General features: G+C 41.5%; 1 protein-coding gene across 1 annotated transcript; it reads right to left on the reverse strand.

Annotated features, from left to right (window-relative positions):
• Positions 1-574: 574 nt before the first annotated feature.
• pole (polymerase (DNA directed), epsilon) lies at positions 575-16,510 on the reverse strand. The gene is made up of 48 exons (XM_088297371.1): positions 16,300-16,510; positions 16,062-16,197; positions 15,901-15,981; positions 15,760-15,804; positions 15,594-15,686; positions 15,345-15,499; positions 15,009-15,153; positions 14,838-14,918; positions 14,646-14,753; positions 14,452-14,562; positions 14,258-14,343; positions 14,058-14,177; positions 13,412-13,544; positions 13,216-13,329; positions 12,920-13,132; positions 12,288-12,395; positions 12,054-12,182; positions 11,856-11,958; positions 11,607-11,753; positions 11,381-11,526; positions 11,063-11,211; positions 10,857-10,949; positions 10,470-10,772; positions 10,016-10,211; positions 9,654-9,868; positions 9,459-9,561; positions 9,288-9,368; positions 8,952-9,074; positions 8,440-8,649; positions 7,910-8,122; positions 7,674-7,817; positions 7,428-7,568; positions 6,760-6,913; positions 6,563-6,669; positions 6,273-6,449; positions 5,954-6,177; positions 5,224-5,444; positions 4,835-5,039; positions 4,586-4,759; positions 4,324-4,449; positions 4,041-4,173; positions 3,767-3,968; positions 2,257-2,388; positions 1,963-2,156; positions 1,686-1,886; positions 1,458-1,583; positions 1,134-1,223; positions 575-1,054 (listed from the first exon to the last, which is right to left on the reverse strand). The coding sequence occupies exons 1-48, from the start codon at positions 16,362-16,364 to the stop codon at positions 932-934; spliced, it is 6,879 nt and encodes a 2,292-aa protein (XP_088153497.1). The 5' UTR covers positions 16,365-16,510; the 3' UTR covers positions 575-931.
• Positions 16,511-16,513: the final 3 nt, after the last annotated feature.

Consider the following 16,513-nt stretch of genomic DNA (forward strand, 5'->3'; position numbering starts at 1 on the left):
TTCTGGAATAATAAAACACAGCCAAATTGCTTTGCATCATCTTTTAGCCAGACACGAAGTGAGAGCATCCGGCAGGAAACAATGACACAAGATGAGCAATGAAGAGTAATCCAATAAGTCAGTCACTTCCCATAAAATGAATCTCTAACAAGATTCTTGTTTCCTCTAAACCCATTTGGATTCTTCAGAAGACCAGCAATGAAAACCAAAGAGTAATCGATCCATTTCTGCCATGACGGGTGAAGGATCATTTCAGTATGGAACAATTTGCTAATATTTGTGGGCATGTAAAAGAATTAATAAATATGAGTAAAATGTGGGGTCATAGACATGATCTAAATGGTGCCAACTGTATATCTCAGCATTTGGTTTCTGAGGAAGTAGTTTGCATTTCATTTTACCAGCTATTTTTCAGATTAAGTAGAGACACTGTTTTACTATCCAAAATCAATACAATACAACTTTATTTATATAGCGCATTTCACAACAGCTCAAGCTGTAAAGCTGTGCATAAATTATTATCCATAAATGGCAAGATTAAAGTGCTCAAAACTCATAAGGGTTTGTCCTGGGAATTAGTGAATTATTGGTGGCTTCAAGTGTCTTTGTACCGATTGATGTTTTTTTCCAGGACATGGTGACAACAACCGATGATGTAATGACACTTTTAAAGAGATTTGACTCATGTGTGGAATATATTAGACAGTAAAAAAAGAACTTTAATTGACAGTCAAAATTTTAATCTGTATACATTATTTCAAAACTCCCACCATTGTCAAGTCAAGCATATCAACAGCCAACATAAACTGTACTCAGACAAATAAGTATACACAATGCATGCACGCACACACACACAGTCGAGCAACAATCACCATCAGTGATAAATGAGTTGTTTTAATGTGACAGGCACAAATGAACCTCAGCAGGAAATTTAAGGAGCACTCTGACTCATTTGTGGACTCATCACCATCAACCAGTCAATGGTTTCCTTCAGGAAGTTCATGTTGTAGTGGGATGCAATGTTCCGAAATACTGTCACCTGCTCTGAGAAGTTCTTTCGAAGGGAAAGAGAGAATATGTAAATAAAACGTAGAACAATAAACCAGATTAGAAAAATAAAATGGAACACCTACCTTGGCTGAGAAAGTGAGTTCAAAGTCTCCGGCACATTTGCAGTAGAGAGGCATGTTTGCTTCCTTCACTCCTTTACATTTAGTACAAACCTATACATCACAAAAAGAAATATCAGCTCACATAAAGACAGAATTCTGAGCAAGCTGATGCTTTATTGAAACAAGTACACATAATCAGTGACGAGATGTTTAAAGAATGACGTTAACCACATTATTGATACGCTTTCTTAAGAGGTCATATTGATTTATATATTTTCCATCCAACGTGGTACTTGAAACAAACTCCAAACAGCAACTGCTTTCTGTACAGTCATTTTAACTCACCAAGTCTTGCAATGTGTAGCTCATCAATTTCTTCTGCAGGGCTTCCACCAATGCCATCTCAATAGACTCGGTTTCATACTGGGCCTGGCAGTTTGAACAAAACCACTGTGGCAAGATGGCGCCGTCCTGAAAAAAAATTATATTGAATCAATAAAAAAAAAATAAAAATAAAATAAAAATTAGGAAAACACCAAAGTAGGACTGCTATTAGAGCCTTTGCTGGCTTACTTGTGCTACAGACGGGTCTTTGCAGAGGTCTAGGTCACGACAGAAATTGCAGCTGTGGCATATAACTTCGGGCAGTATGTACGAGTTGCAGGGGTCACGAAAATTGGCTTCCTCTGAGAATTCCCCCACATCCACAAGGCGCAGAAGGTCCCTCTTAAGCTTGTTCACCTGGTTGACAATGTTGCCATCTAGTGAGAGGACCTGAAATAACAACGGATGGGGAAAATTAATAATCTGATTTAAAAGTGACGTCACATTTCATTTAATTGGTATTTACCTGACAGACATATTTGATAAACTCCAGAGCTGGGTTGTTAAGTGGCAAGTGGGAGCCTGGCAAGACCGGGAACATTTCTGAGGGCTGGGCCACATTCCTAGTCCCAGTCACCTTTTTTTTAATTTTTTGTGTAATAGTAAAAATGTTCTGTGTCAGCTCACTGGACACATATTCCTGGGAGAAAGAGATCATTCCTAAAGGAGAGATTTAGAATATGCATGATCTAAATACAAGGTCAGATCATAACATCACACCAGCATTGTTTTCCCCATCGACTACTAAAGAGCATTTTACCAGGAAGAGCGCTCAAATCCCCCACGGCCTGCTGGGAAATCTGGCTGCAGCCTCGTCTCTTGACTGGCGTTGCACCAGGTGTGTTGCGTCTCACCTCCTCTTTCATGCTTTGGTAAACTGCTGCAATGTAAGCTGAGTAGAAGGTAAAGGGATGAGAATCTGTGTATGAGTGCAAAGTGATACAATTATGTACCGCAAATAAATATTGTTATTATATGACTCATGAAAACATATTTAATAATGTAAAACCCAACTCATTGGCCACAAGAGTAGTTTTACAGAGTTAGAGTGGCGTTAGAAACGAGCATTTTTACCGGCGAATACGTGATGTAGTGATGGGCATGACACTGAACCGAATCATTAGAATCAGTTCATCCAAAAGATTCGTTCAAAAGATTCATTCACCGTTCGCGCCCCCTGAGCACCCCTCCCCAACACGACCGGCGTTGTGTGCGATAATAGACGAAATGCTCTTTTCTGAGCTCAAATGAACTGAGAAAACAAATCACTTGAGGAAGTGATCCATTCACTGCAGCGATTCTTTCTTTTTTTTTTTTAACAGTAACGTGATGACGTCACACACGTGCACATGCAGACACGGACACCATTTGTTAGTTATTCTCTATGTAAGTGGGAAGTCATTGCTCCCTATGCCAGGCAGTCATGGTCCCATACAACACAATTCACAAATATCCAGAACCAACACACAACACATTCGCAACTCGTGCAGAACCCAGTCCAAGTAAAAGCAAGGTTTTGCTGAGGTGAATTTACATTTTCTTTAGCAATGATTAGCTTGTAACTCATGCACTCATACATACATTTGCTGGCTAACTTTGTTTTCAAACAAATGTACATAAGTTATCCGTTTGAACCATGCGGATAAGAAGTTGGCAGTCAAGAAAGCGGAGTGCGGGAGACACCGCGTATCACACCTGCACCAACCCATGTCACACTACATGAACTTTGAAACTTTTAGTGCCGGATCACTAAAAGTTCCCGCTTGCCATTATTGTCTGCTTTCTAACTCATGTCTGGAATGATTGACACTTTGCTGCTGCTTTCCCCAAAATCCTTAGAGAATCCCTTTCTTTAAATATGGAGTGTGCATCACAAAGTAATCTAGGTTAACAATATTGAAAAGGAAATAAAAAAAAAAAAAAAAAAAAAAAAAAAAGTAAGTCAAGGAAAAGCTGTTGAACTACTAGCCGGCCACTTGTTGCTAATGCTAACAGCTAGTTGCTAACCACAGATGCCGGAGACTTGTGCAGTATCATACAATGACGATGTAATTAACTAGCGGCTTGTTAGCATCCCAAATTAGCAACTGAATATTATTTTGGGATGGCCTTGTACTGATTTGATGAATATGCAGTGTCAATTAAAACTGCAATAAGGCAAGCCGAAACGTCGAAAACCGAAGTCAAGTTAACTGTGATATGCCACCACACGGGCTAACTTCAAAACCCCAAATAAACCAACGTTCGTTGTAATTTAACGATGGACTCACCCGACACAATCATGAGGAAGTAGTTCTGGCAGGATGCACTTTGTGGCAGATACTGCATGATATTCCAGTTGCTCTCAATCAAGTCCTCCACCTCATCCACCCCTGCATCTTCCTCTTCTTCCTGAGCATTTGTGTCATCCTCCTCTTCATCCTCACTGCCATCTTCATCGCCTTCTGTGTTTTTCTTTGCTTTGACTTGTTCCTAACAAACAGCAAGCCAGAGTGGCAATGAGAAACAGTCGACGTTAACAATAATGAACTATGATTGAACTACCTCGCCATACAAGATGCTGGATGGAAGTTTGCCTTTTACACCACCACTGTTAGCAGGGTCCATCCACAGTAGAAACTCCCAACATCGGGAGAAGGAGATGGACAAAGAGTGGAAGATTTCTCTGGAATGTATGCTACAAGACACAGTTAGACAGCTGGTGGTTGATTTCAATGTGTGCACCCATGAATTTGATATGATAAATACAATGAAGTTAGCCCATCAGGATGATGCAAAAATAAACCTTAATTCCCAAAAGGTATGGTTCAAAGATGACTAATCAAACCTATTTGTGATGTATTCCACATATCCAATTGCATCGTCTATCCTCCGTTTTTTCGTGCACAAGATGATCCTGTTGAAGTTTCCATACACCACAGTGGAGCCCAGACGCTTGAACTCTGCAATCAATCTGTCAGCACAACAGCAAGAATTACGAGTCGAGCCCAGCTTGTTAAACTTGCCATAAATCTAAAAACTGACATGCATGGGTTAAAAAAAAGATATAAAGGCCAACATGCAAGCAATAAAGGCTAGGCGTCACTCACTGCAGAAAGACCTTCTTCATCATGTTGTGCAAGGTGCGGTGCAGAGCGGGGTCATAGAGCAGCGAGCTGGGAGAGTGCAGCCAGCGGTAGAAGTGCATCACCTGGTTGTCGGCATACACGTTGTGGTATTGTGTGATCTCTCGGACCCAGCCCACCACCATGCTCTTCAAGATCCTGCTCATGTAAAACAAAGCATTGGAGCAGCAAGCAAAAATAAATTGTGTGTGTGCGCGTGTTATAAGTGTGTACCTGAAGGTGTTGGAGCAGAGGGCAGTCTCGTCATAGCTAGCTAGTGAGCTAGCGCCTTGGTTTCCTGACATCATGTCCTCCAAAGACGCCTGTTGGATCACATCAAAACTAACACCCAGACTGGCTCCTCCCTCCATGTCATTGACATGCTGCGACTGGAGGATGGTGTTCACAGCCAAGCTCTGCAGGTCCAGCTCCACACACACTGCAAGATGGAACATTTGGAAATTAACATTCACTCCTCAAAATGAAGTCAACTTTGTATTTCACTCGAACCTCGCATCAGTTTTGGTTACTCAAGGCAATTTGAGTAACTGTGGTACACAAATGATGTCAAGAGATTGCAATTATACATTTCCAGAGTTGGCTTTAAGCATGCATCGAGGTACCTGTGGAGTAGCATCCTTGCGCATTAATCTCAACCGAGGCCCTGCCATCACTTTCCATCACCAGGCGGCTGTCATCAGCCTCCTTTCCCCCAAGATCTGGTCTTGCTGTGGGAGAGAGCCAGAGCAGGTGATTGTGTTTCCGCAGATGTCTGGCAAGGAACAAGTCAGAACCAAAGATTGACACGTCCTGGGGCAGGTTTCCTACAGGTAAGTGGTAATACCTGAAATGGAGAGAGATGATTGACAGATTTTCAGTTTTCATGCTTCTCACATAAAATCGACACAAAAACAACCATAACTATGGAGCACAATAGTACAACCAAAGTAACACATTTAAGGGCATTTATAAGAATTTTGTCAAAATGTCATGAAATGTTATGAAAATCCACAATTTTTTCTTTTCTTGAAAATTTCCAAACCCCTTATTTTTATATACCTAGATTTTGGTCAAAAGTTGACATTCTTGTCGCAATATTTTACAATCCATATAGGACAAATAGTGGTTAGTTATGACTGACTTTCAGAACTACAAATTATAATGAATGTGAGCCGCTGGAAATCAAAGGAGAGCCCAAATGAATGGGTCATTGTGTCTTTTTTTTTTTTAAATCCAATGCTAATAATATGCAATAAACATTAACACAGACATGGCACGGTGCGTCGCCAAGAGAGGTGACTTTTGCTCCCCAAAAACGATGGATGTGGCACTTCTAGTGCACATGCTACATACCGAGCCATGTCAAAAGCCTGCGATAGATAGCTGTCCAGGTTCAAGTAGTGGCGGATCATACGCCGGGCTCCATGCCGCTGCCAGTCCAGCACATTGTAACTGATTTCATCATTAACATGCACTGGCACCACCGGGAATTCTTCCAAAACTGGCATCCCTGCAGCCAGTCGTCGCAACTCCCAGTTAGATTGCACTGCGATGAGGGTCGGCCCCCGGCGCTCCTCCTAAACATAACAAACAGAAGCACATCAGAAGACACCTAACTTAAGTTGTAATAGAAAAAGTCACATCAGTAGTTATTGTTTTTTTTTTTTCTTGCCTTGTAGCTTAGAAGCGTGCGTTGCAGTGCACGGTAGATGGCCTTGACGTCATTTTCAGCCCGAACCTCAAAATTGTGTTTTTCGGGAGGCAGTAAGTCCTCTGTTGTTTTTTCCAATAAGGCGGTGCGCTCAGCAGTGTAGACGTTACTGAGGTTTGGCATTTGGTTGCTCCGTACCTGCATAGGACAGGATAATGGAGATCAAATTGGGGATGAACGAGTGTAACTAAAAGAGGCCCAACAGAAAGATGGAAGCATAAACAAATATAGCACATGTATCGTTCTCTTACAGTGTCCAGAACAAAGATGTTGGCTTTGCGCTGAGAAGGGATGAAAAGACCAAACAGGGCCTTGTGACCCTGACTGTGATGGTAAAAGTACATGTGGCGAACGCTGCCTGGAAGAAAAACAAACGTGACAGAGGAACGTTAACAGACAATCAAGTAGTAAATCACACAAACCCAGTATGATGATATCATGCTCATACCTGGCTCCAAGTAGCTGAACTGGGCCAGAGATCTCATATCCAGATTCTCCAGATCAAATGTGTCTGCCTCCCTACCGGCCATATCCCTGCCAACACGTTTATTGACCATACACACACATCCGAGCTGCACTAGTGCACGAAACAGTAGTGGCACCTGAAAGGTGGATGGTCAAAATGCATGATTGTTTTGCCACTTCATGTTCACATTAGTCACACCGAAACATCAGTATAAGTGACATGCAAGAATTGCAATAACGCTCACTCTAGATAAGGGGCGGGCAATCTTTTTGATTGGTGGGCCACAATGGGTTCTAAAATTTGACAAAGGGGCCAGACCAGGAGCAGATGGATGGAGTGTTTTGGTAACCTCACCTCATTGGAGAAAAAAATACATTTAATTTTAAATGAAAATGAACAAAAACATTACAACAAAATATCAGTCTTTGACACACCAGAGTATGTAGAAAATAAAACATTAACAAGGTTTATTCATTAATTTTTTTTCAAGTTTGGCGGGCCGGATTAAAACGTTTAACGGGCCACATGTGGCCCCCGGGCTGTAGTTTGCCCACACCTGCTCTAGATTGATGGAGTAAGACGGGTAAAAATTCAACTGTAGTATATGATTATGACTGTAGTTAAAGTTGGCAGTGGTGTTTGTATGGTACCTGCGTTTCGTAGACCCCTTCAATGTCTGGGGCAGAGAGGTCAGCGTTGATCTCGTTAATGTGCTCCTGGTACATGTCTTCAGGCACACAGTACTCGTAGAGGTAGTACACCATGTTGGAGCGAGGGAGCATGCGATTCACCTGATGCAACACACAAAAAACATTACTTCAACTAAAAGACAATATTTGGTCTGTGAGTGTGTGTGTGTGCGTGTGTGTTGGGTGCTAAGCTTTCTCACTGCCTACCTTTTTGTACGTTGGTCCCTCCTCCTGCTTTGGGACTTTTTGGTTGACGTAGAAAATGCGAGGAATGTTGAGCTTCATGCAATGGAGGTCGATTCCAATCACAGCCCATAACTTGTAAAGTCCGGGGTGGCTCGTTTCTGCAATCTGCAAGTATCACATACATTATTCCAATCATCATTTTACTCCGCGGATAATGAGAGTGTGAATCCATATAAAAAGAAGTCAATTATGATGACCTGCACTATTTGCCAGGGCATGTCCAGGATGCTGCGAGCTGTTTTGCGAAGGAAACTTCCAAGGCCAGTGGCGGGGCCATCCCTGATTACTCCTCCGCCTACAGGCTGGGCTTCTCCATCCAGCAGTCTTCTCTTTTTCTTTCTCTCCTTCCTCTGTCTCATCTGCAGCTCCCACTTTTTCTTATGATAACGCAACCACACAAGACGCTCCTCCTATAGAGAGACAGATTTTAAAGAAGCCATATAAGATAACCTCTAAAAAACGGTGGAGTCATTTCACACTTGTTGGGTGAACAGGCACTTCAAAGAACGATTTGCATACAAAGAATTAAAAAGTAAGTTTCACATTTGACTACATATAGTATACTAGTAGTTGGAATTAATATGCAAACAAAAATGTAACGATGTATACATATTACAAAAATAAATTATATGTACTATTTGTAGACAGAGGAAGAAGTGAAGCAAGCTTCATTCAGATCAAATTTCACATTAGCAAAATTTAACATGGCATCTCGCCAGTTGCCTACCTTTGTCTTGCCCATTGGTGGCGGTGGGCCCAAAACCTCTCTCCACGACTGGGTAAGCTCAAGATCCTGAGACTCTAACTGGCTCTCCTCCCCCTGAGATGCTCGCTTCCTCTTGGTGCTGATGAGGATGGCAGGCTGCAGCGGCTTCGCTGGCATGCCAAAGTCCTCCATATCGGGAACTGAATGGCCCTGGGGGAGCTGATGAGCCACCTGAAGAAAAATCAGATAGAATATGTTTAAAGACGGGCTTGAAACAATGAAATACAGGCTGAAGACCTGGGATCATGGAAAAGTTAATGATTAAATGAACTAATCCAACAACCTGTGAGAATTTTCATCATTGATGTGTCTCAAATGCAATTTTCTTGTTTTGGTACACTCCCTGAGTTTCAAGGGAATTAAACTTTTTTATTCAGGATGGACACCCTAACTACATTCCCTTGAGGGAATCTGTGGTAAACGAATGAATTATTTCTCAGTTAATTGAAACATTTTGCTCTGATGTAACCTACCTGTCTTTTTCCCTCACTGGTAAATAGCTCGCTGATTTTCTTTTGCTTGTAGATATCATTTTTCTCAAGAAGTTTCTTGTGAAGCCAGTCGGGATGGCGGACTCGGGGGACTGGATTTTTCACCTGAACATAAAAACAAGTTAAAAGTGACGTCATGTTGCCATCAAAATCCTTGACAGTTAAAGTTTTCGACATTCTAGTATGATGCAGTAAAGGTTTCGATATTTGAAAACCATGCTAAAGATATTTTCAAATGACTAGCTCTCCGATTGTGTACCTACCGGGTTACCCTGATGAGCAACAAAGCCACAAATCACAAACACGTCTTTTTTTTACCTGTTGAAGAGCTGCCGGGATAGTGATAATTTTCTGGATTGCGCTCCCTAACCTCTCAATGTAGTAACTCCAATCAAGGATCTGTGACCAGAACAAGTAAGACAATCTGATACAATGCAAAACGAGACCATTTTGAGTGGAAAAAAAAGTTATTTCATTCCAATTCCTTACTGAGCGGATGTCAAAGTCATGCAGGCTGGGCATTTTCAGCCATTTACGCAGAAAATGTTTGGTCACGCTTGGCTCAGCTTGGAAGATGGCCAAAGGGATCGCTCTGATGGGAGAGACATAAATCAACCAGGTGACTCAGGGAAGCCTGTCGCAATAAAATACAGCACCGAGGAGCTATATGTGGCGTTGCCCCACCTTTCTGTGACAGGAGATCCTTCTGGCTTTCGTGAGATGACGTAACGACAGCTAAGACCAGCATCTTTCACCATCTGGTCTCCCAGAAACTCTGCCAATCTCTTAGCTGTGCTAATGGAAGTGGACTTCTGCTCTCCGTAATCCTCCAACTTTTTAGACATGGAACGGTTTTCTGATATCAGGTCAAACAGCTCCGCATCCGGCATGTTGGCAGCCTGGAAGACCAATGAAATGGACTATCAACTTAAGGACCGAAGTTTTCTTTGTGAAGTGAAATAATTCCCGTCATGACATGTTTACTTTTTTGACAAGTTGACCCATAATTTCCACATATTTTTAAACATGTGCAAAACTGCCTTTACCTTGCTGTAAAGCACATCCAGCCAGTAGTCAGCCACTTTGGCCACAGAGGCATAGACCTCCTCCAGGTTGGTACCTTTGAGGAAAGCTTCAAACACGGAAGACTGGAAGATCTTAATGAGCTGCAGCTCCCCTCTTCTTTTCACTTCAAAACCTTTCAGCTCAGCCAGCGAGCCATCCTCATTGAATACAGCGTACCTAAAATGAAAGGCCAAATTGAAATCCTTGACTGTGTGTGCACCAGTTACCAGTGTTTCACATGGACTATAAAATGTAAGCCAATGTAGTGATGCATCGGAATCGAATCATGGGAATCTTCTCAAATCGTGGATTCCCACCTTTTTTATCCTAGAATTGAAATGTAAATGGATGTAATGCAGTTACCCGCAAGTGGACCACACATGCTTATTAATTGAGGCAATGACCATTGGTAGGAAAAACTAAATATTTCTGTACCTTTTCTTTAACTTCTTCCCTTCTTCTTTAGATGCGGGCAGAATCATGGCTAGATACGGCCCATCCACTTCGAAGAAGATGCTGTTCTCTGCCCTGATATTGTATGTGAGCGACGGGGGATCTACCAGCTCGTGATATTGGTTGTTGGTAAAGCCCTCCTTCACCAGGATATTCAGCATGGCACCAGGGTAGGAGATGGTCACCTTGGGCTTTTTCTCATTACTAGTCTTCACTACAAAGTTCTCCGGGAAAGTGTTTGGGAGGACGCACCAGATACCATCAGTATCCAACTCAAGTGGTCTCCTAAATCACAGGAAAGTTGACAAGAAACAGAAAATCGACCACTACGTTCCACACCGATTAGTGCTGTTCCCATATGTAACTCACCCTATTTGCTCAATGAGCTCTCTCGCTTGAGTGATGATATTGGCACCAGTGTAGCACACAATGCCGGCCATCTCCATTGAGTACCAGCGAGCCCTAGTGGACACACAGTGCAGCAGTTAGCAACAAAGTTTTGCACATGGGCTGTTTGGGGGCAACTGGATATAATGTGAAAAAAAAATAAAATAAAAAATAGAGTTACCCCGTACCCTTTCCTCATGACATAGCCATAAAACGAGTTGAGAATACACTTGTGAGCCAGCTGAAGAGACTCGTACAGGATCTCCATATTCTTGCAGCGCTTCACCTCGGCAGCGTCTCCGCTGTCCTGAGCTGCGGACAGTTTCTTCTTCCACACCTTAAGGGACATAACGTAAAATAGCCATTTGAATTAAGATATTTTGTGTTACCATGAGGATCTGATTGAAATGTAAAGATCAAACAAACAGGGGACCCAGCCCTCAAACATCCGGGGAGAAAAACATGATTCATTTTTCTTTTCCATGTTGCTAAGGAAGGTACGTTACCTTGTGTAGCCCTTTAAATTCGTATCGCCGATCCCTGAAAGCTCGAACAGTATCCACATAGAAGGAGTTTTCTCTCTGACAGATGGTGGTGACTCGCTCCTCCAGCTTGGTGACGTGCGTCTTCTTATAAGCCTTCTTGCAGTAGTCTGACACAAGGACAGCATGCGTTAGAACTCGCTTTGACATGGATAAGATCAAAACAAAACTGTTTCCAAGAATAGGATACCTGCAAGACGCTTTTTCTCATGCTTAGCCTGTTCCTCCCTGTTGAGTGTGTGGAAGGCCCGAGGTGGACCATTAGGAAAGAATGGAGGGAACTTCTCTGACTCTAGTTGCTGCTGGATGCGGTGGAATTCACTACGGCTGGCGGGCACTGCGGGAGAAGGGAAGAGAGTGTGAGACATTCTTGGATGCCTCTCCAATTGCGCCTTGATTTTAATGTCTTCAAAACACAAAACATGTGACACAAACGTACTGATTTCCCCTCTCCAGTGCCACGCCATCCTCCTTTGACAAGTGGCGCCTGGTTTATTGAATTCACAGGCAGCACAAGTGGCTTCATCTACCATTGCAGATGGCTGGACGGGGATAAGAGAAATTGTAACGTAAATAGTTTCTATATTAACTTTAACTCTCATGTAGTCTTTATATGATAAATGTGTCTTTTCTAAACCTGTAGACGGTTGGTGAGGATGATGTTGGGGTACATTGCTCCAACGTCAAGATGGTATATGAGTGGACACTCAATCCTGTTTGGAACCTCTTTCAAGGAAGTCAGCTTCTTTTTGATATCATCACAGACCTGTTTACAAAAAAAAGTGTTCTTTAATTCATACTGGGAAATCAAGTTGGTACTGGGTCAGAAGGCAAGAAAAAAAAAACGGGTAGATTAAGAAAATCAACATACTTCATTAAAGTTGGTGACTTGGTCCAGGGGGATTTTCTCCTCTTCCTCAATTGCATGACGCATCGTTTGCTCAACTCTTTGGCATAGGAAGTCAAAAGCAGCAGGATTCTGTCAACAAACCAATCACCATTCAAAATCAGAATCAGAAATCCCTATAATGAAATATGTACCAAAATAATACCAGTGATGCCCACATTAATGTGCAGTGAGGGACTAACAGGTGTGCAGCAGGAAATAATTATTTAAATACAGGCAATAATTAATTTGTATTCATCTATCTATCTATTCCAGCAACATATAGCCACAGAAAGAAAAAAAATCCTGGAGATGGCACAAGGTACAATTAACCTGCTACTGCCATTTATAACACAGAATAAGTCATAGTACGGAACACTATGTTTGTTTTTTATGACTGAAGCTAATCGAATAAAATAAAAAAATAATTATTAAAAAAAAAAAAAAAAATCAATCAATCACAAATCAATGGAAATTTCGTCATTCCGTCACTGCATTTTTGTTTGGTGGTGCCGTGATATTTTTCTAATAGAAATAAACTATGTGCCTCGGCTGGGAAACACTGACACTGCACATGCAAACATACAAGAGCAGCACCAAAGTGGATGCAGTATTACCATTTTGAAACGGCACGGAATATCACTCCTAAACACTCCAGACTCCAACGCCTCCACATGGCCGCCCACGTAAGTCTCCGAGTCCAAGACGTGGCCGTCGTCTGTCAGCTTGTTGAAGACTTGCTCCTGTTTGTTGGGGAAGACGATGTTGGCGTGGAAGGCCTGCACCATGAGCAGAGCTTCGCATAGAGTACCAGAGCCTTTACGCAGCACCTGTATGGAATGGAGCACAGAAGTAGTGTCGAACAGTCACGTGTCACATACATACTTAATTTTATATTGCATTGTAAACAAACCTCATCGGGCTCCATAGGGATGATAGTGCACAGAGCAAAGATGAAGGGGTGAACATACTTCATGTAAAGGTAGTATGTGGCCACAGCATCTGACACGGAGTAGGTAGCCAATGTCTGACAAAAGGAAAAAAACTGACTAAATAACTCAATGACTACTTACTTACTACTGAAAAAAATACAAATACAGAAGTCATACTTGCGGTTCCTCTGTTGCCATGCGGCACATCTCCTCCGGGTCCAGCTCCACTGGGTCATAGCCCAATTTCGCCTTTGCTGCGGCCTTCAGATTATGGCTTCCCACTGGCAGGTAGCTGTCTCTCTTAACCCACCTAGCACACGAGAGAAAAATGCTTCAAAATTAATTCTTCCATTAAATGTAAACTACGCGTAAATTCTGATATTAACGTCATTGTAAATGCGTTTATAAAAAATAGACAACATCATAGCAGAAATGACAAGTCTTTCAACAACAAATTCAGTTTATTGTGACATTCGTTATTCTGATAAATGTAATGCAACAATATGGCAAAATTTAAATTATATTCTAAATAAGCTTTTAAGTTGTGATTTTGCGGGTGATACATTCAAATAACAGTTGTGTTGTACTTGCAAAATTAAAATGTTCTGCTTTCTGAAAAACAGCTGTTAAAGGTAGAAGAAAAAAAACTATTTCTTTAGAATAATCTTTTCTTCTAATAATAGTGAAAACACTAACTGGTAACGACAAATATGACTTTAAATATGACATATTTATCTAAATGTCATATATACCGTACTGTTTTTATTTTTGTTTGTTTTCAGAATACTTTTTGAATCCTTTATCTGATGCATCAGTGTCCAACCTGAAACTGTCCATGTGGATGGCCTGACTGGACTTGTACTCTCCCTGGTTGTCCTTCTGGAACCCAATCTCCCTGTACATGCTCAGTCCATGCAAGGAAGCTCGTGTCTCGACAAAAGGCCTATAGAAGTCAGTAGAAAAGAAAATATGATTAAAGCATTTAAGCGCCGTGACTCAATATAAAAAAAAAGAAATGCTCACCAATCGAAGAAGTCTCCGTTATAGGTGACAAAGATGTTGGGCTTTGTCTCTTGAATGTGATCAAAGAACCTCTGAATGAGTGCCACCTGTAGTCATAACATTATTACAATGGTATTAACTAAAGTGGCATTGTTCCATTGACACGCAGTACATATACTGTAAAGTAGGAGCTAAATCTACTTTTTTTCATTTACCTCATCATCCTCATTAAAAACAGTGAAAGGACCTTCATATTCAGGTTTGGGTGTGAACTCAAAATCTTCAATGTTCTCTGAGACAATCTCTCTGTTTGTGATTAGAAATCCCTACATGGAGAAAGTGAAAATCAAGTTACGATAACGCAGAGACTACATAAACGCAATACAAAAAGGAGAGGTATAAAACCCACCTGTCCATCGATCATATATGAGATCATCATAATCTGGTCAGTCTCTGCATCTGGGAATTTTAGTGGAAGTTTGGTGGTCTCTATATCAAAAGCCAAAACCACAGGGTCCTAAAGGTAGGAAAGAAAAGTGTATTATAGGACAGTAATGTAAAAGACAATAGTCATTGAAAGTCAACGAGGAAATCCTCATACAGGTCGTTCGACAAGATCATCCCTGCGAATAATCTCTGGTGGGTAAACACTGCCTCGGTATCGAACATTGTACCAGTGAGCCTAGGGAAAAAAAAAAAAATATATATATATATATTAGAAGAACAATAGATATTTGACATATTTTCTCCAGTAGTTGCCAATTGTATTCACCACATGGATCTTTAGGTCAATGGACACGCGCACGTGGTAGGGCACATCATACTCCCTCATGTCTACAATGTTGTCTAATTGGTCAGAAATACTTTTGGACATCCCATCTTCCTCCACTGAAGTCACATTGCCGCCAGATAGAGCACTGAAAACACAGCAAACATCAAAAGCATTAGGCTACCTTCACACCCCAAAAAATTCAATAAAAACATTGAGAGTGTGAACGGGATTGTTTTGAAGGTTGTGAGTGCTGTTATGTAATGAGCTGAACTACACAATAAATCACAAACTAATGAAAATAGATTTTTAATTATGGTTGCATTAAACAAAACATACCTTGATAACATTGAAGTGTAGACATCATTAGACTGCTCTCTTTCTCTGTTTTTGCGGACTGCTGGGGAAATCTCCCGCTTGACCTTGATGAGGTCATCCACTGTGCTGAATGACATCTTAATGTAAGCTCTCTTCAATCCAACCAGATGGTTCGGCTGTCAGGAAAGAGAGAAGCATGCGTTGAAGTTATTTGCAAGAGCAAGGGTCAAGCAGTCATTATTCCCTGTAAACACGAAAAATCACACTCACCAAATCCAGATCCTCTTTAGGGACAGTTTCAAGCTTGGACACTTTGCCTTGGAACTTTCTTGACAAGTACGAGATAACTTCCCTTTCGCAATTCTACAACAAAAGCACAAATGTTCTTATGAGCATTTGACGTCTGACAAGGTGCAAATTTGATGGTCAGATTTACCTTTCTTGTGGCAATATAAAAATAAGGCTTGAAAGGGAGTGCAACCTATAGACAGAATAAATAATAGATGTCATGCTTTATATTCAGAATTATGTAATATTTACTATACACAGCTGACCAAAACATGTTTCCCCAACACACCTTAAACCTGCTTCCATCCTCCTGGATAAAATAATAGTCCACAACACTGATCATCCTTTTGTCTTCATCCAGGATCTCAGCCTGGAAGTACAAAGAGGGACACGTTTACATTTTGTAATGACAGAAAAGGCAAACGCGATGAATAGTGAGAGTTGTCCTACAGGATGCATGTTGATCAGCCAGCCAGTTTTCTCTCCGGGTTCTTTCATCCTCTCGAAACCGAAGCGACTGTCCATCTCATCCGTGAACTGGCTGCGCTCCAGCCTCTTGAGGGCCGACATCGATGAGCCATCGTCCCTGGTTGAAATACATTACCCTCCATCATTGACTCATGTCAAGCCAAACATGTAAGCCAAGCGCCATTTCGTTTTCATGCAGACTCGATGCGGAACAACTTACTGGTTCTCCTGGTCTCCACTTTTACCCCGGTCCGATTTGAACCTTCCACTATTTTGCAACACCATTTTGCTGACCACAGGCCAGTAAAGGTATTTACGAGCTCTGATTTGCTGTTATGTCTGCGCCAGATTCTGCATGTGGTAATATTTTGGAGCTATTTGAAACTTGCGTCGTTGTTCGTCTGACAGTGACAAGCCTTGTGTTTTCTTAGTTT

The sequence above is a fragment of the Idiotropiscis lumnitzeri genome, chromosome 1 (assembly GCF_059441095.1).
Source record: "Idiotropiscis lumnitzeri isolate Australia: NSW breed Sydney's pygmy pipehorse chromosome 1, RoL_Ilum_1.0, whole genome shotgun sequence".
Taxonomy (NCBI): Eukaryota; Metazoa; Chordata; class Actinopteri; order Syngnathiformes; family Syngnathidae; genus Idiotropiscis; species Idiotropiscis lumnitzeri.